Genomic DNA, 19,735 nt, shown 5'->3' on the forward strand with positions numbered 1-19,735 from the left:
ATGTGCAGAGATTATTCCCTAGCCACATATTTAAAGCACAATGATGCTGTGAACAAATACTCTGAGGAGCCTTGCAAGCAATGAGCAGCTTGTCTATAAGCTCTCAATTCCTTCATTTTTCAATTATTCAGCCTAATTGAGTCTTAAGAATGCAAAATGACCATTCCTGGCAGTATTCCTTCAGGAACAGGGATATCCCATCCTGTCTCCAGTTCAGTTTGGGAGATTCTGTGGGCTGGTTTCACAGACATGGATTAAGCTAGACCTAGACTAAATTCGATTTTGAATGAAAACTCTACAGACACATGTACTGTATTGTGCACTGTCAATATAAATACATATAGGTGAACAGTATGGTATAAATATGCAATTTGAAGTTTCATCTAAACCTGTAGCTTCTGTTGACCTAAATTCAACCAATATTTAATGTACAAATAAATGCAAATACTGTATTTGGGAATGCATTCCTTACCATTAATACTACAACCTGTATCAATCTGTACAGAAAATCTCTGTTATGATGTAAACTTTAACTGAATCAAAGTCATAGTCTATTGAGTCATGATGACTGATGAAGTACTAAATTGTGATCTCCCCATATTAGCACCCGTCACCCGTAATGCACAACACTTTTTGCCATTTAGTTTTATTGCACTTTTAACATGTTGCAAACAAATTCCACAGAAACAATGCTCAAAAGAAAAAGAAGCCTATTGCTGCAGAAATACAGCTTATTTTGTTCTCAAAGTATTTATAGTTATTTACATTGTACTATGAAAACTGAAGGAGAGATATTAAGTAGTCTCTTGGCCGCCATTTCCAGGAGAGGATGGACTACATCCCATGCCCTCGTTACCTCTTTGTCGTTTTTGATTCTAGGTAAAGAAAAACATTTTTAAATGTTCTGTTTTGATAGTGAACCCAAACATTCAAGTATTTCTATCATATAATTGCACAGGCACTGGGTTTACTCAAATATTCATTCTCTGATGTAATTATAATATTTACTCTAGCATTGCACTCTGCTGTCTGACAGTAAATACATTTACACCCTATCTTTCAGATCAATAAGAGATAAACATCTGGACATACCATAAAACAGAAACATTAATACAGGAAAACAAAAAACAAAAAACAAAAAAACTAAAGTAATTTCCCTCTGGAATCTAAATTGATTCAGACTTCAATAAATAATATAATTTCAGAAAGAAAAGCTATGATATGAAACACAAGCATGTTAATAAATGCGTACCTTGAAATGGTTTCTTTTGAAATGGATGAGAATATTATTATCCGAGAATGATGCAACATATCAGTGTATGTATGGATTGCTATGCCTTTGTAAACAATGGTTGGGAAACATACATACATGGAACCATTGCATGGGTCTGGCACCTGATATTGTACATGGAAATAAGAAGCCAAGCAAACAGTCATTGTTTAACACTGAACTTCCAGTGAATATTGTGTACCTCTATTATCAGACACAATCTGGAGGACAAAAGTCTGGAGGAAATTAAACTCTCACTTAGTTGAGTTTGTAACAGCACAGTCTAATTAATACTTAGAAGGAATGCTTGTAAACTGGACATCACAAAAGAGTGCCTTTCCTTTCCATCAAGTACCTTGACTAAATAGCGACTCTGTAGTAGAGCATTTAACATGATGGTATTTACAATCCAGGTGATGCTATCGCACAATTCAAACAGGCAGTCCGTGTATCCTCATAGGGCCATTGGAAATACTGTATTGCCTTCATTCAGGCCTTGTTATTCAGGATTTTCACAAAATATTGAGACAAACTTGCACACATCCACACGATTTCTCTAAACAGTGCTGATTTTCAGTCAATTTCTGCTGGTTTACTGTATACCTACTCACATAAGGAGAAACAAGGGAGGGTCAGGCACAATTCAACACATACTACAAATGGTGAGGGATGCGCACATCATAGATTTTCTTTGATTTCTAAAGTTGGCTTAATTTTGAAACACCTTACATTTGAATTTAAACATTTCATTTAAAATTGGTTTTAACCAGCCTCAGGTTGTGCTTCCCACGTTTGAAGCAATACCATAACAGTTTATAACAATTTATTAAGTTTATATGCCGAAATGTGACATATGGGTATGATTGGTTTAAAGCTCAGTTCAGAGCTGATAACATTGTAAAAGCATGTGACTATTGAGTCCACACAAGAGTCCATATTAGGGTTCTGCACAGACTTCACAGAAACATATGCATAAGCTGAGCCTTGCCCTTGGCTTTTGAGAATCAGTTTTCCCCATGAATAATCATATTGAACAGATAGAAATAAATGCTAAATTTATGCTATATGAGGACAATATAACAGTAAAGTAACTAATAGTCAATGGCAGCGAGCTATTATTCACTGAGTACTAACCAATAGTAGTTAACTGGACAAGAAACCTGACAGAAAATTGCATCACCTACATCATAAGCTATGGCCACAGAGATACATAACAACATTTGTGACCTGATTGATAGCCACTAGATTAAGTTTTTAATAAACTAGTGGTACAATGCTATACACGAGGGAGACATTTCTTCACAAGTGTCTGCTTTTAATGAAATGCACACCACAGGGGTAGTGCTGCTAGTAATGGCCGTCTTCACACAGCTGACATCCCCTCATATCCTTCCATCTCTCTCAGCAGGGAGTCCACATAATGATACTACACTGGCCATGCCTATTTCTGCATGGAAATGCACAACAGTGAATTGCCATCATCCTTCACACCCTTTTTATATCACATTGGGTTCAAATATCTCTTAAATTCTCTCTCTCACTGTGCTCAATGGGCAACGGTGGAAAAGCCTTCCACACTTACGTCCAACAGGGCGGAGGCTACAGCTGAGACAACATGTGCAGAACCCTAATAGAGCTTGTACATCTCTGTTTGTCATGACCAGATACGTTTTGACCATATCAAAACACCAAACGACCCATAACAGCATTTTACACCCTGTATTTTTTTGTGAACACTTTAAGTGCACTTGAAGAACTTAACTAACCATCTATAAAGCATGCACTGGCTAGCACTTTAGTGAATTTGAATAAAGCGCTGCTAAGTGGTTGGAAATGTTACTCAGGCTGGAAATATTTATATATATAGTCTGACACTGAATGAAAATAGTACACAATATTGCCTCACTGAAAGGCACCTAGGGTTGTTCCATGAGAACATAAAAGCTGAGGAAAAGGTTTTGGTTGAATTTACCAAAATATGAAAATGCCACATTAGGACCTTTGAGATGTTTAATACATCAAACTACTTTTGCTTTCAAATACTTTGATTTGAATTTATATTTCACCAGAATGTTTTATGATGGAAAAAAAATAAAATAAGCAGAGGCACGATTCCTATCTGTTATATAAACTACTGACAGATGAACTTCAAAGGTTACTTAAAAGCTTCATGAATAGTTAATGAACTTAAATCTGCGGTACAAACTTTTTTACGCATAACAAATCTCTTTTGTATGTCATTTTGGCTAAAAGCCTCTGCCCAATCAATAAATTATAAAACTGTGAATTGAAGGAGATAGTAAAGAATATGAAGACTGTAATGTTCTTCTTTCAGAATAAAGGGTAAAATATTTCTGGGAATTGCTTGGGCCACTGGTTAAAAATATATGAGTTACAGGATGTACATAGTTTTGTAACTAGCAGTTAAGAGAACATCAAAACACCTTCACTGATACAAAGGGAAAAATTTAAATTCATTTGAATATTGTTTTTAGGTGTGCTAGTTTTACATACATGTCTATAGTCATCTAATGTACCACAAATTTTAATAGTTTTTTGATTTCTTTTTCTATTCACTTCTTTTTGGGATGAGACAGGGGATGAGGCACATTTAATGACACTTGTGTAAACATAATACAACTAGTTTTGTTCATATTGGGTGTTTTTCAATAATTTCCGTCAAAACACATGAAAGAATAAAGTGTATATCTCATTTCAAAAGTGCCACTGATGAGTTGGAGTCAATCATTTCAGGGAAAGCTGCTTCTTAGTTTTTTGTATAAAACATGACCCTCTGGAATACGAAATGATGAATTTTTAAAATTATTTTTCATGCAGAAACCAGGAAGCAATGTCACAAAGAATGAAAAAAGTTCTGTGATTTCGAGTCAAACACAAATATGACCCATTTCTGCCATTATACACACTATGCCGATACGATTAATTTGTTTCTTTGTATTGCTTTGTCACATAAAATATTTACTTTGCTTCTCATTTATTTAAGATCTTGAGATTTAATGCTGCATGTTAACCTAACTATATAATTACTACTTCATATATGAGAGCAATAATAAACACTAACTCTTGTTGACATTTTGTGGTTATTTAAAAACAAAAATGTTGATTTTATTTGAAAATCTGGATAATACATATTGTGTAGTCGAAGATATGAGGGTATACTGTAGTTGACTAGGAATGTTCTATGTGGGTCATGGGCATGTTCAATAGTTTCAGGTTTTAAGCTCCCTGTCTCATTAAATAGCAAATATTGTTTGTTCTAAGTGGGTAATTTGAAACAAAGTTAGCAGTAGGACATATAGGTATAAAGAAACAACTGCCTTTCCAGTCTCTGCAGTATATACAGTATGAAGGCAGTGCCACCTCTCCCCTTTGCCTCTGTACTCTGAACACCTGGACAAAGATCTATCAGCCTAACCAGTTTTGTTATCAGTATAAAGAAATTGATAAAATTGGTGACTTCTCAAATAAAATAAATATGCAACGCAATAAATAACTTCAGGGCAACTGATGTTGACAGGCTAAATGATTTTGGAGTAAACCGGCACTCCAAAACCTGAAACAAACAAACAAAAAAAATTATAAAACAAGACAAAAATCAAACCAAATTGACAATAGAAAAGAAATTAGTTCCTCTTTCTCCTATGTACCATATAAGCAATAAAACCTTTTTTTATTTATTAAGACCATATCTATCACCTCATTTATGCATGCTTATATATCTGCACGTATGATCACAGCATATAAACACGCCTACACAGGTGATAGCGGGGTAAAGGAGTCTTGGAATTCACTGAATTCAAAAAGTAGCATAAATAAGAGCGTCTCTTGCAAGACTTGTTGAGCAGGCGGGAGGGTCCCTCTCCGGTTCGGGCCTACTACCTCCTGCTGGGGGCGGTGTGAGTGCTGTCCTCGGCCAGGTCGCCCTCCACCACATTGGCGTAGCCCTCCTTCTCGATGCAGTCGGACAGCACCTGCAGGACCAGACGCAGGCGGCGGTCCAGGGCCTCCAGGTGAGGCGGGATGAGGACGGGTGTGAGCCGGTCCTTCAGCAGCGACTCCGCCATCAGAGCGCTCAGCTTGTACTCCTCCTTGGCCAACAGCTGGAGTCTCAGGTGGGTGGACTTCTTCACTCTGTGGATGAGGAATGGTCAGCGCACAGTGGACTTTGAATGTGCATGTATGACGCCGCCCCCCGGTTTCAATTAATATTTTGTCTTCAGTACAGATTGTTGTTGAAAGTTTGTACTGTAACTTCCAAACCACCTGCGCTTAATATCTTCTAACTATATCTGATTCTTAAAATATCTAGCACCTAAAATGCACATAACTGCTGCATAGACCCTGTAAGACCAAGACCACCAGATATATCCTAATGACTTCATTTTCAGTTATAATTACATACAAACAACAGACAACAAGTGGAAAAAACACTTTTCAGAAAACCATTTATGAAACACTGAAATATTTGCCATCTGGATATACAGTGGTGTGAAAAAGTGTTTGCCCCCTTCCTGATTTCTTATTTTTTTGCATGTTTGTCACACTTAAATGTTTCAGATCATCAAAAAATTTTCAATATTAGTCAAAGACAACACAAGTAAACACAAAATGCAGTTTTTAAATGAAGGTTTTTGTTATTAAGGGAGAAAAAAAATCCGAACCTACATGGCCCTGTGTGGAAAAGTGATTGCCCCCCCTGTTAAAACACAACTTAACTGTGGTTTATCAAACCTGAGTTCAATTTCTCTAGCCACACCCAGGCCTGATTACTGCCACAACTGCTCTCAATCAAGAAATCACTTAAATAGGACCTGCCTGACAAAGTGAAGTAGACCAAATGATCCTCAAAAGCTAGACATCATGCCGAGATCTAAAGAAATGAACAAACAAATGAAAAAGAAAGTAATTGAGATCTATCAGTCTGGAAAAGGTTATAAAGCCATTTCTAAAGCTTTGGGACTCCAGCGAACCACAGTGAGAGCCATTATCCACAAATGGCGAAAACATGGAACAGTGGTGAACCTTCCCAGGAGTGGCCGGCCAACCAAAATTACCCCAAGAGCGCAGCAACGACTCATCCAAGAGGTCACAAAAGACCCCACAACAACATCCAAAGAACTGCAGGCCTCACTTGCCTCAGTTAAGGTCAGTGTTCATGACTCCACTATAAGAAAGAGACTGGGCAAAAATGGCCTGCATGGCATAGTTCCAAGACGAAAACCACTGCTGAGCAAAAAGAACATTAAGGCTCGTCTCAATTTTGCCAGAAAACATCTTGACTTTTGGGAAAATACTCTGTGGTCTGACGAACTTTTTGGAAGGTGTGTGTCCCATTACATCTGGCGTAAAAGTAACACCGCATTTCAGAAAAAGAACATCATACCAACAGTAAAATATGGTGGTGGTAGTGTGATGGTCTGGGGCTGTTTTGCTGCTTCAGGACCTGGAAGATAAATGGAACCATGAATTCTGCTGTCTACCAAAAAATTCTGAAGGAGAATGTCTGGCCATCTGTTCGTGACCTCAAGCTGAAACAAACTTGGGTTCTGCAGCAGGACAATGATCCAAAACACACCAGCAAGTCCACCTCTGAATGGCTGAAGAAAAACAAAATGAAGACTTTGGAGTGGCCTAGTCAAAGTCCTGACCTGAATCCTATGCTGTGACATGACCTTAAAAAGGCGGTTCATGCTCGAAAACCCTCCAATGTGGCTGAATTACAACAATTCTGCAAAGATGAGTGGGCCCAAATTCCTCCACAGCGCTGTAAGAGACTCATTGCAAGTTATCGCAAACGCTTGATTGCAGTTGTTGCTGCTAAGGGTGGCCCAACCAGTTATTAGGTTTAGGGGGCAATCACTTTTTCACACAGGGCCATGTAGGTTTGGATTTTTTTTAAATAATAAAAACCTTCATTTTCAAAACTGCATTTTGTGTTTACTTGTGTTGTCTTTGACTAATATTAAAATTTGTTTGATGATCTGAAACATTTAAGTGTGACAAACATGCAAAAAAATAAGAAATCAGGAAGGGGGCAAACATTTTTTCACACCACTGTATTAAATTGTGAAATATACTAAAGTAATCTTTTGTTTTTTTCTATAGATGTGAAAAAGATGTGATTATTTTCTAGAGAAAATGAGAATGAAGGACTGACTTACCGGCAACATTGGCTTAAAGGCACAAGAATTGAGAGCTCATCATGTGAATGCTTTCCAAACCTGAAATGGTTAAAGGGGAAATCATGTCATTGTACACATTGTACAATATTGACAACTGAATTATTCATTGTTTCTGCAGTTGAGGCTGAGGCATTAATTACATGGAAGTACCGATCTTCCCCAAGACCTCTACCATATGTTCCATACTTGGACCCATGTGCCACCACCTTGCTCCTTTCATATGAGCTAAACTCTGACAGGGACAGTGACAATGCAAATATATGAGGTGGGGCTGATACTGCCTCCACTGGTAGTAATGTGATACTGCATGATGTGTGGGATATTATGGGGAAAAAATGTATTTTGTTTGGTGCTCACCAAACAAAAAATTAAAAGAAATGTGCGGGAGCACTAAACACTGCATCCCCAGCAGACTATCGTCCCAGCAAGGAAATAACCAAATACCTCACACACAAAAAGTAGCTATCGTAACTAAGTTATCTCTAGTGAGCAGACCACGACAAGTGAAAAAGCAGGGACGTTCCTTTTTCACAAAAGGTCTTTTTGTGTCTTTAAAAGAAAAGTAGTGCCGGGTTCTCTTTCAAAGGTCTAATTTAAGGCGCTGGATATGTAAACACTTCCTCACCCTCTGCCATTATCCAGATGGATGATGAAGGTCTCATTTCCAAACTTCTCAAATGTCTCGTAATGATGACGATCCATATTTCCTGTAAGGGGGGAAAAAACTCAGATGTAGGTATAGGTTTTAAACCTAAGCTCAGGAAGTCACACTGAAATGATGAGGTATGTAACCATATATCTGAGATCGACCTGTGATTCTAGGGACATTACAGCAAAAGAAAAAACTATATTTCATAAAGTGTTGCTTCTCACTGCGGTCTAGTTGCCAGAGAAATCACTAGCTGCACATTCTATCACTTCCTGACCAATTAAAAGACCAACCGGAATGAGCATACAGGACAGTGTTATCTGAGTATCTCACCCATCAGGAAGTCGAAAATGGTCATATCCATGATGTCCAGCAGACGTGAGCCACTGTCATAGGGCGGAGTCTGCTTGACCTCTTCACAGTAATCGGGGTCAACTTCCCACCTGTCGACAGACACAGGAAACACAAAGGTCAGATTGGAAATAAAAGGAATGGATACTTCAATAGTAGCCAAAATCAAATCACAGAAGGCGAAATTAGGGTTACTTAAAAATTCCCCTTCAGCCTTTTTTCTGCAGCTACTCCAGTATGGATATGCTTGAGTTCTCAATGCCATTTATACTGTGTCGTCATAACAGCAGCCGTCCTGTGGCAGATGGAGGATGAGCCACTTGATAATGCAGCTCATAGACGGGTCGGCCCTGTGGCTCAGAGTGGCTCTGTCTGCACACGCTGTCATCGCCTCAAAGCCCCATAATTCCCTCTCCTGCCTGGTCGGGGAGGGGATTACAGCACACAGAGTTCTGAGGGCGGCAGCAGTATCTTCTCAGATCAGACCGGGCCCAGAGAAACAGGAGGCATAAGGGAGCCAGACATATTTGGGATGTGAATTTATTATTCTCAGAGGCACCTCATAAATCATAAATTATTTTCCGCTTCTCACTCCTGCCTTGGGTCTTGCAGCTCCTGGTCATCCTGGTCACGTATGTGGAAAAAGCTCAGGGAATTACTCTAACTCGAAAGCTTATGCCAGCAAATCAGGATTGGTTTATTTCTATTTTCTTCTGGTTCATAGTTTTTTACTGGTCTGAGATGAAACTGCCATTTATGTAATTTGGCCACAGACTTATGTATTTGCATTTTGGTTGCTTCAATAAATATGAATAGGAATAAAAATATAAATGAGATGAGAACAAATTGAAAGAGGAAAGAACAAGGAGAGGAGGTACCAGATGAAATGGATGAGTGGTTGGAGAAGCATAAAAAAAAGAATAAAGTAGAGCTCATTTTGGGGGTTATTTAAGACTTAGACAGTTATTGTCAATGGCAGCAATTGATGTCCGATTTTAGCTGCTGTGATCCAATCACATGACGCACATGAGCACACAAATTTCCAGCTATTTATTTTGTCAACTGTAGCACGGAGCTAAAAGCAGCTTCCTGCTGGTCTTCTAGGACATAAATGAATAAATGAGTCATAGAGTGGTTTTCCTTATCAAATAAAAACACACAAAGGCGAGGGAAGGACACAGGCCCTACATAAGCCATGCTATTTAACCACAAAGAGCAGCAATAGCAGAGAACATTTGTTTGATAGCCACTGAGCTCCAAGCTCCAACTGTGCACTGCTAGCTTTTCTGGGGCCCTTTCAACTTTTCATTTCTCTCTAATAACCACAGTTCAACTGACATTGGAACTGTGACAAGTTTAGTCCGGTGAAAAGAAAGCCAGGGTCTCTGCTCAGCATTTTCACAGTTCTTCAGCATGGATCCAGTACTCTCAGTGGACATAACTTTACCCAGACAAATGTTTTATTGCATCTTAAAATGATTCAGCCAGCTGTGCTACAGTATAGAGTCCTTACTCTGCTTTCTTGCGCTTGTGGTAAGAGCGTCGCCAAGGGTTCCTCCAGGTCTTGCGCTTGGCCAGGGCCAGGTCTGGGAGAAAGGCTGCCAGGGAGCCTTCGATCTGATCCGGCTTCCCACACAGAGCGTGCTCTGTGGAGCAATAGTAAGAGCACTCCCCATAGAAGCAGATATTGTTGGCTGTATGAGGGATAAGGTGAAATATGAGCTGCAAGGTTCCTCATAACATTCACAATCAGCTAACTTCACACACCCCAATCCTGTTCATCTTGCCCCAATAAAACAAAACCAAACTAATAAATGAACATGGCTTTCCACGACCGTGCTGCTTATATTTTAAGCCTTAGGTTTGCCTTTCCATCCTTACAGCTGCACACAGCCGTATATCTAAAGTAGGGGCCTTATATCTGCATGCCTTCAGCGAGCGCTGAAATGCACTAAAGGGAGTTATCCGTGTCGGCCTTGTCAAAACAGATCTGGTTCTTTCCATTACCACCGCTCCCACCGCTATTATAATTCATGCAGCTGACATCTGAGTAAAGACCCCTCCCAAAACCATTTGGCGATTTTTATTATTTGTGCCACGGAGGAGCGTTTAACACTAAGCCTGACATTTCAATTATTCAGCACGCACCACCAGCCCAGCGACTCCGCCAGAGCTTTAGCGCCTCCAACCCACAGCTATGATATAGGAAGCTAGCCCCCGAGTCGCTAAGGTTGGCACCTGGGGAGACGAAAAATGTTCTCCACAGCTTCTTGTCCCGAGTCACGTCCCGGATCTCCTTCGTCATGTTGACCAGCCTCCCAGCCACCGGAGGGACTCGCCGAAAATCCAGGATTCTGTGGAAACACAGGCTCACGTCGTTGGTATTTCAGAAGAAGCACTTACAGCACCGGGCCATGATAGATTGAGCATTGTGCCCACAGCAGTCTGCCAGGCCTTGACTCTATTCCAGCATTCTCAGAACAGTGCCAAAGATAAGGTCAGGGTTCTAGTGGTTTCCCTATGCTAAGTGTTAAAGTACAGAGATTGACTTCAAATCCCCAGATTAGTGTTGAGGAGCACCCTGACATGCAGGCTTCACATTTCCCACATCACTCATGTTTCCCAGCTGGCATGGCTGCCAGTTCTCACTGGTTCTGCTCCCAATTTCATCACCGCCAGAAAAGCGCTTGCACGTCTGTGCAAACAGAGTTTTCTTACTTTAAATAATACGGAAACCCCAAATCTCTAACAATTTCCTTCCCACATGCCTCCCGTGTGTGCTATTAGGAAAGAGAGTGGGAACTGGGCCAGGATACCAGGGCTTAAATGACTGGAGTGTCCCTTTATTTATAGAACTCTCTCATTAGGCATGTAATGATAAAATTGCATACTGCACTAGGGTTGGACAGGGACTGCAGTGACATTAAATCCAGGCCTATCCACCAATTACAAATGATAAAGGAACTGCTCGTGGGTTTTCCCCTCTTAGATGGCTCTTCTCTTGATGTTGGTTCATGAGAAGACATGTTATAAACTAAATGCGTTTTATTTTTAAGAGGGTAAGCTTAGTAAATGGCATTTTAATTTAATGAAGCCCATACAGTGACATCATTTTACAAAAAGAGGGTTGTGTTTATCCTCATTGAGTGTAACCAAATAAAAAAACAAACAAAAAAAGCATTCACCCTGTAGTTATACATAATAAGCCTGCTTTCCCTGACCTTTTTTGCCTCAACAGTTCTAGTCTTTCTGTTTTTCGTACACCCTGTGCCTGGATCATATGTATTTTAATATATATTGAAAATACATTTTCATTCCTCTTAAACTATTTTATAAACTAGATTATAAAGCATCCCTGTAGAATGGCAGTAGAATGAGGATGTAATGTAATCATTTAAAGTGACCACGAGAGGGAGCTCTGACCAAAGCAACAATGCTGTGCATGGCCAGCTTGTGTTTAAATCAAAAGCTGCAATGCTAGACTTTTATTTTACAATCTGTCATGAAAATAATTTCACACTTAAGTGCAGCAAGAAGTGGCAGACTAGAGACGGTGTTTTCACTGCACAGACACACAGTTCTGACATTGGGTGTCACACACTTGTCACTGACTCATGCTCTAAGTATGAAAAACCCTAATTATTCAGAACCCAAACAATTCTGAAAAAAGAAAGCGGAAATCAAGCTTATTAATAGGGAATTTTACCGCACTACTTTCAACAGTCCCGTGGACGCAGGGCACCTACGTTTGTCCCTGAAACCATATACTGTACTGCACACGTTCTGTCCTGCAGACCGGAGTGTATATATAATTCATGAATTTATGATATCGCACTGACCTCGCCCCTCTGAGCTTAAAACAGCTAGCAGGGGAGGAGCAGGCCTCTGCATCGCCACGGCGATTGCTGCCATAGCCGTCCGCTGTGCGTGCCGTCCGCCCCTTTCGTGCATGTGTCGCCATCCCACCCCTGTATTCCCACAGAATGCCTCCTTTAAAGATTAATCCTGGAAACTACCGAAAGAGATGCAGCCAAGGGCCGGGTCGAAAACTCCCGGGACAACAAATTGCTAAGTCATGTTGATGCCGATGACAAAGAGGCACTGTGCAGAGCCCGTTCCCAGTCAGTTATAACGAGGCTCTCCGGGGTGGTGTTTGGAGGTTAGGGGCAGCAGAGTGGAAAAGTGTAAAAAAGCACTGGCTCCGCTTCCCCATTCATCACTCTCTTTCTCCCCCCTGCTCCCACGTCTTCTCTTTGTTTAATTTGCCGGGAAACCGCCGTTCTAAAAGTGTTTCCCTTTTAATCCAATCACATAATTAATGGTGTGCTGAGTATTGTTAAAACGCCAGGATTACTGCGGCCTCGGCAGGACCTGGAGGCCTTTGCATACCCAGTGATGGGGATTTAATTTATAACAGAAATAAAACCTGTTCTTTTGGGTAACCCAGGCCGTTTTATATTTAGAAACACTGCGGGCCTCGCATGCTTTTGGTTTCCTCTCTCTTCCCACACACATGCCGGCTTCACCGCGGACTGGGTATTTCACAGCGCCAGATGTGCAGCTGAGCAGGAGGGATGTGTAGGCCTATGGAGATATGTAGTGTAGGCCTCTGTACAATGATACTGTGCCTATGGAGATATGTAGTGTAGGCCTCTGTACACTGATACTGTGCCTATGGATATGTGTTCTGTAGGCCTCTGTACACTGATACTGTGCCTATGGATATGTGTTCTGTAGGCCTCTGTACACTGATACTGTGCCTATGGAGATATGTAGTGTAGGCCTCTGTACACTGATACTGTGCCTATGGAGATATGTAGTGTAGGCCTCTGTACACTGATACTGTGCCTATGGAAATATGTAGTGTAGGCCTCTGTACACTGATACTGTGCCTATGGAGATATGTAGTGTAGGCCTCTGTACACTGATACTGTGCCTATGGAGATATGTAATGTAGGCCTCTGTACACTGAGACAGCTCCTGTGGAAATGTGTACTATAGGCCTCTGTACAATGATACTGTGCCTATGGAGATATGTAGTGTAGGCCTCTGTACACTGAGACAGCCCCTATGGAGACGTGTACTATAGGCCTCTGTACAATGATACTGTGCCTATGGAGATGAATTCTGTAGGCCTCTGTACACTGAGACAGCCCCTATGGAGATGTGTTCTGTAGGCCTCTGTACACTGATACTGTGCCTATGGAGCCATGTAGTGTAGGCCTCTGTACATCCAGACTGCCTCTAAGGAGATGTGCTCTGCTGCACGCATTTCAGTTGTCTGCTCCAAGTCCAGAGAGGGCCAGCTATGACACTCCATAGATTTCTGAGGTACTGAAAAAAGTGATGCAATCTTCACAGAATTACTGATAGGGACTGTGAGATAATGATAGTTGCGGACGTGTACAGACTGCACTAACAGGCCTCGGTTATGAAACCATCACTTTTTCAAGACAGTTTTATCTGTAGCAAAGAAGTCCACCGCACAAATCTCAACCATCTCGGTATCACACACTTTCCAGCCACTACCTTGTGGGGACGTTATAACTGTGGAATTGGGTGCTGTCAAGCATAAGGTTGTAATTTGTGAGAAATGGGTGCATAAAAGCTTGAATGTGTGGGAAAGCACAGTTTGAGTTGTACAACAGTTCAAGTTGTACTAGGTGTTTTTATGCTTATATAAGATTAGGGATCTTGTTGTCTCCTCAATTCAGATTTCAGTCCAGACTTATCTACTTCTCAAAGGCACCGAGGGAGATAATTAAGCACTTGATACAATTACATTTTATCAAAACCTAATAATGATCTTTTTAATTCAGCAAATTCCAGATTTTGGCAAAGGCTTGAGCTCTGGAGCTCTGGAAAGTGACGATAGCATGGGGTTGGAGCACAGAGAGTCTTCAGTCACCGCTGAGTGTGCAGCTGACAGCAGGGAGACATCGCTCACTCACAATGCTCCGCTGTCGCCGTGTCCTTGTGATTAGCATCTTTCATGACGCCTCTTTTAAAACAAACTATCGGTGCCACAGACGGAGACACACACAGCAGCCCGCCTAGCCTTTCGGCTGGCATTTAAAGGTTCGGGTGCGGTATTTACCTATCCAGATGAAAGGCTGCGATTTCTGCGTTGTGCCTCTCGAAATCGGAGAAGTAGAAGAAGTCCGGCGGTGTCTCCTGCTCCCTGGTTTGCCTGGAAGACACAATGAAGCCACCAGTTAACGTTAATCCCTCTGATGAATGTAGTGCCATAGCTTGTTGCTTCAGAAAGCATAACTGAGCTGTGAAAGTGTACAGCAGGTTGTGGAGGGAGACTGATGATGTGTTAGAACAGCATCCAGGCCCTGTTTCTGCAGGGCTTTGATCCTACACGGATGTCTGCAGCACACTGTCATTTTCACTTGCAGCTCCTGTGGGAACACAGTCTTTCTAAGGAGAAAATAATCTTTTTTGACTTTTAGACTTTTTAAAAGTCAAATACTTGTAAGTATGCTATTTTGCTGGGGTACTACAGGAACTGTGGATCGACCCATCAGAGTCGATCATGTTCGTTCTTTGATGATTGAATCATCCTGCAGCATCAATCCAAATGGGAACTCCATCACACCTCAACCCTCAGGCCAGCAACAGTAGGGCACATTTTCACATACCAATTTGAATTCACCTGCAATAAAGATGATGGATCATTTCCAAGACCCCTGCATCACCCTGTGGTGTCCTCTAAGTTAATTACAGAGTTTAAGCACGCACATGGTTTGCTAAAACACGGAAAGGGGGGGATGTACTACAGAAATATCTCAGCTGAAAGTAATTTTGTTAGGCCAGTACGATGCCCTCCTGATCAAATTAAACCAATGTTTAACTTGGTGGAGATCCTGGGTCGTAGGAGGTGTGTTTGAATGAGAGATGAGGTTGAACTCGAATACCAAATAACTAGTCATTTTGCCGGTTCATAACCATACAGCTCTGCAGCCAGCCCCAGTCCTGCTCAAAAGCAGACAGTCTGACTGACTGACTAAACGATCTCTCCTTCCCCACCGTATTCCATGCACTTTGGTGTGAAACTGGGTACAGCACTTTACCCAGGGCGATGCATTTGTGCTGTTTGAACTTTTAACTACACATTCTTGTATATGGTCCAGAGACCCTGAGTTTAGACCTTGCTGCCCCCCCTCTGAGATATATTGGTGTCAGAAGTGATACAGTGCCTGTGTGTGTCTCTCTGAGGAGACATGGTGTGCGCACACTCTGCTGCTAACATGGAGCGGTGTAGCACACACGTCTGCGCCCAGTGACGCCATGATGCAGGTTCTCTACTGCCGCGCTAAGAGTTCTGGACCTTTACGGAAAGTGGAATCGATCACCCCTGCTGTGTGGGAAACTTACATTCAATCCTTACCGGCTCCCTGATGGGAGAGCTATAATAAACTACAAATGAACCAAATGACACTGGAAAGTAAAGCCAATACCGGAGAAAAGCTAATGACCGACGGCATAAGTTATTCTCGTCAATTTGGCTGTTCCTCTGCTCGTACAACGTATTATAATATTATGGAAATATATGCAATACAAAATACCATTTGTGATGTTCAAATGAGTAGAAAATGATGTATTTCATGATTGATGCTTTCAGTGATATTTTTTTAGCTGGGATTTAGCTGTGGAAAAGTGTCAGGAGCCGGCTGTTTCTCACTACACTGGGTGCACAGCACTTTGTGGCTGATGGCAGACACCTCCGTCGGTCGTACAGAGGTGGTAGACTGCGCTGTCTGCTTGTTCCTGTGCAGACATCCCGAGGCACAGCTTTTCTGAATGAGCTACAGAGGAAGTATGCGTGAAATGGCTGGAGCACGCACTGCAGTCACATAGGCGTTTCCCGAGTGCCTTTCTGCCCATATGACAGATGACAAATCCATAATCCATAATTACTACACATTTCCATATAACCCATAATTTGGCTTCGGGTCTGGAGCTGTACATCAGTAGTGGCGCAGTGTGTCCCAGATGGCGCGAGGGGAGAACAGTATGCCGAAAATCTCCCAGCCATTTCCGAGTTGTGGCAGAAAGCTAATTAGCCCCAGATTTATCTTTGTGTTTTCTGTTTGCGAAAGCGCTCATTTCGCGCAGTCTGCATGATAAAAATGTCCCTTTATTTTATTCTGCGAAGGGAGGGCGGAGTTCTGCTTCTATTCTGATTCTATTTGCTGTTATCATTTTATCAGCTTATCACATGATCTAAGATGAGGTTAGAGGAAGGCGGCGGAGCTAGCCAGGGCTAAAATGGAAACAGATTCTAATCTTGGCAGTGTGAAGTGTTCAGCCCTGTCTTCAGCTGTTGTTCCTCCCACCCACGGCTGTGAAATGGACACATGCACCAATCATTAAAGACTCTGCATGGCATCCGGCAGCAAGCCACTTTACTCAGCCTCCTCCCGACCGCTCTCCCTCCCAGCCCCAAGGAGCACTCAGCCTCTCCTTCCTGCTAGCCCTGCTACAGGGGACTGCCATAGCTGCGATACATTAGCACATTCTCACACAACCTGACTTTACATTCACCACGATTGTTACCGTCCATGCAATTTCCTGCATTATAAGATTGTCTATGGGTTTATTATCGCAAGGAAGGGAATAAAAACGATATAGCTCCGGCTTTTCAGACAATACAATGAACTCACTGAACATCAGAAAATCATATAATACATCCATCAGCAGGACAGATCTGTGCTTGCACAGTCTCTGTGCTCTTCATTTCCAGCACAATACAATTCAATGCATGAAATATCAAGGACAAATGCTGTAACCTTTATAATGCAAATATTCAGGATTTTAAAGCAGTTGACAAATCTTAGTAGCAGGGACCCTGTAGTTTTGGGAGTCGATTCTTCAGTAGGTCTCCTGATCGACCACAGCACCCATTACCTTCTTAAACTGCTCTCTTATTTTCTTTATCATTTTTGGTGCCCAAGGCGGGGCTGCCTATATCCAAACCCCATCCTAATTTGCCATGTCCAATTATCTGTGAATGGAGCCGCGTACATGCGCGGACCCCACCGCCAAATCAGTACCTCGGTACATGAGAGCACTTGAGGTCTCTACTACATACTGTCATGCCGCAGACTACAGCTAAGCTCGCAGAGGGGAGTTGGAGGAAGACCTATAGGAGGCTTTGATTTGCAGTGCCTGGGCACCATAATGGACCAGTGGGGGCCAATAGGGAATGAAGAAATGAAACCCGTACATACCCTGGCTGACACAATCACCAATTCCCCTGTGGCTCTGTGGACCTGCCGACCACAGTCAGCACTGGCATGATCCGAGGCCGTTAGGTTAAACAGCTCATTTACAGCTACACTAATAGATGTGTAGACGTTGTTAATTCATGGCCAACGCAGTTTACACCTTGTTCTGTCAGGTTAGGTGACTGCTGCCTGACACACTGGCTGAAACAAAATGGCTGCACGAATACATTAAGGACTAGAAGATTTCATCTGTCTGTCGTGAAAATAGATCACGCGCTGTGAAGCTGAAAATGAAACGGGGGAGTACAACACCCCTAACATATGCAATCCATAGGAGACCTCCTCCCTTCAATATACAGTATAATAGGTGTTAGGTCCTCTGCTGACACAGAGCTCCAAGCACTCTCATTTGTTGTTCAGTCTGTCACTCTTCCTCCTTGCCATGTTTTCTGGTATTGCAAAATTGCTCCATCAAAGCCATTTACTTCGTCTTCTATCTGCTTAACTCGCGCGAGGACCGGAGGAATACACTGACCCATTTTGATTACTGCTGTTTTCGCTCCAGTCACCGTGACCCTGCCTGCAATTTCCTGTCTGGGAGGGAATAGCGGTGGGCTCTGCCTCTCTGGCAGGTCAGATGTGACAGTCCATTGTGCGGCAGGGCTCTGAGTACGCCGCGCTAATGCGCTTTTGTCAATGAATAAGGGCTGAGCAGCTAGAGCGGGTAATTACTGTGATATACATCTGATTCAAATGGCAATAAAGCCATCAGAAACATGGTATTACGGGCTGGCTGGCTGCAGGGCCAGGGAGAGTGTGATGATGACAGTCAGCACCCGGGGTACAGAAGCTAGTCCCCTGCCGCACTCTGGGGAGGGCCTGAAAGCTCAAACTGAGGCGATAACAACACTTTCTGGGGCGTGATTACTTGGCTTTTTATGGCGCAAATATATTCGGAATATCAAATTCAAAATCGCATCCTCGGGTTGTAAATGTCAAAGAACGAATGGGACTATCTCTGGGTTAGTCAGCCAAGGGGAACGAGAAAAAGTGAAACGGGCAAAAGCAAACGTAGCGACTGCATGCGGTGAGAATTAGCATTTGGCGGCTGACAGCGAGTGCAGTGCAGGGGGCTGCCCTGCCGCCGCTATTGGGCACTGGCTGAATGATCATTGCACTTGACACTCACTGGAGGCTGTTTCAATGGCATGTCTAGAAAGCAGCCATTTCAGCGTGACCACAGAGATAAGACTCGAGTCCCTCATGCAGGAAAACTGTGCTGACTTCGCTGTTTGCATGACCCTCCGTACAGGCTAAATGCATTGTTTACATTCGCCTGTCAGACAGCTTCTTGGCACTCGCCACAGATTTGAGGGCCACCAATAGCGAGCTGCTCGTATGCCTGGTCTCCGCTGATATGGGAGCTTTTACTGGGAGCACGTATGCCACAGGGGGATTACCAGGGCAGGTCTATCAATTTCGCCGCTGATCTCCCAGTCCTGAAGTAATGACAGAACAAAGGCTCGTTGAGAATGCGGGGTTTAGTGTGATTTGGTTCGTAGCGTACTTCCACAGACGCAGAGATAAGACAGTGTGTACAACAACACCATAATACAGGACCCCCTTCCCCCCCTCCCCCATAGTCAGATTAGTTTTAAGGACCAAGTCCACAGCTCAGAGATCATTTGTCACAGCCACAAAGCATGGCAGCCAAGCTTGTTTTTGTTCTCTGGGAGAGCTTAGCATAATGATTCTTCAGTCCCTTCAGCCACAATGAGGCGCTGTTGAGCCACAAGTAATTCTTCTCTCTGCACCGAGGTTCATTTCCCCATAAAAAAAGGAATCGCATTTTAATATCGGAAAAAAAAAACTGATCATTATTCTAAATTTGCTGGTGTGAAAAAAATGTTTACCCTTGCGACCAAGTGGGTAAAGTAACCACAGAGCAGAAGCAAAATGAGCATGCTGTCAGACTCTCAGCTTCATGCTCTCCTTAAAATAGAGCAGAACACCGCTATTTACAGCC

The 19,735-nt window shown here is 42.4% G+C and overlaps 1 protein-coding gene across 1 annotated transcript in view; it reads right to left on the reverse strand.

Moving 5' to 3' along the window:
* Window positions 1–630: 630 nt before the first annotated feature.
* Window positions 631–19,735, reverse strand: part of fam20cb (FAM20C golgi associated secretory pathway kinase b) — a 50,624-nt gene continuing 31,519 nt past the window's right edge. Inside the window, exons 4-10 of the mRNA XM_061232739.1 lie at window positions 14,571–14,663; window positions 10,712–10,827; window positions 9,987–10,167; window positions 8,456–8,565; window positions 8,099–8,180; window positions 7,453–7,512; window positions 631–5,422 (exon numbers count right to left, since the gene is read on the reverse strand). Coding sequence (XP_061088723.1) covers window positions 5,167–5,422; window positions 7,453–7,512; window positions 8,099–8,180; window positions 8,456–8,565; window positions 9,987–10,167; window positions 10,712–10,827; window positions 14,571–14,663 — 898 coding nt within the window. The 3' untranslated portion in view covers window positions 631–5,166. The remainder of the gene's footprint in view (window positions 5,423–7,452; window positions 7,513–8,098; window positions 8,181–8,455; window positions 8,566–9,986; window positions 10,168–10,711; window positions 10,828–14,570; window positions 14,664–19,735) is intronic.

This window comes from Conger conger, chromosome 2 (assembly GCF_963514075.1).
Source record: "Conger conger chromosome 2, fConCon1.1, whole genome shotgun sequence".
Taxonomy (NCBI): domain Eukaryota; kingdom Metazoa; phylum Chordata; class Actinopteri; order Anguilliformes; family Congridae; genus Conger; species Conger conger.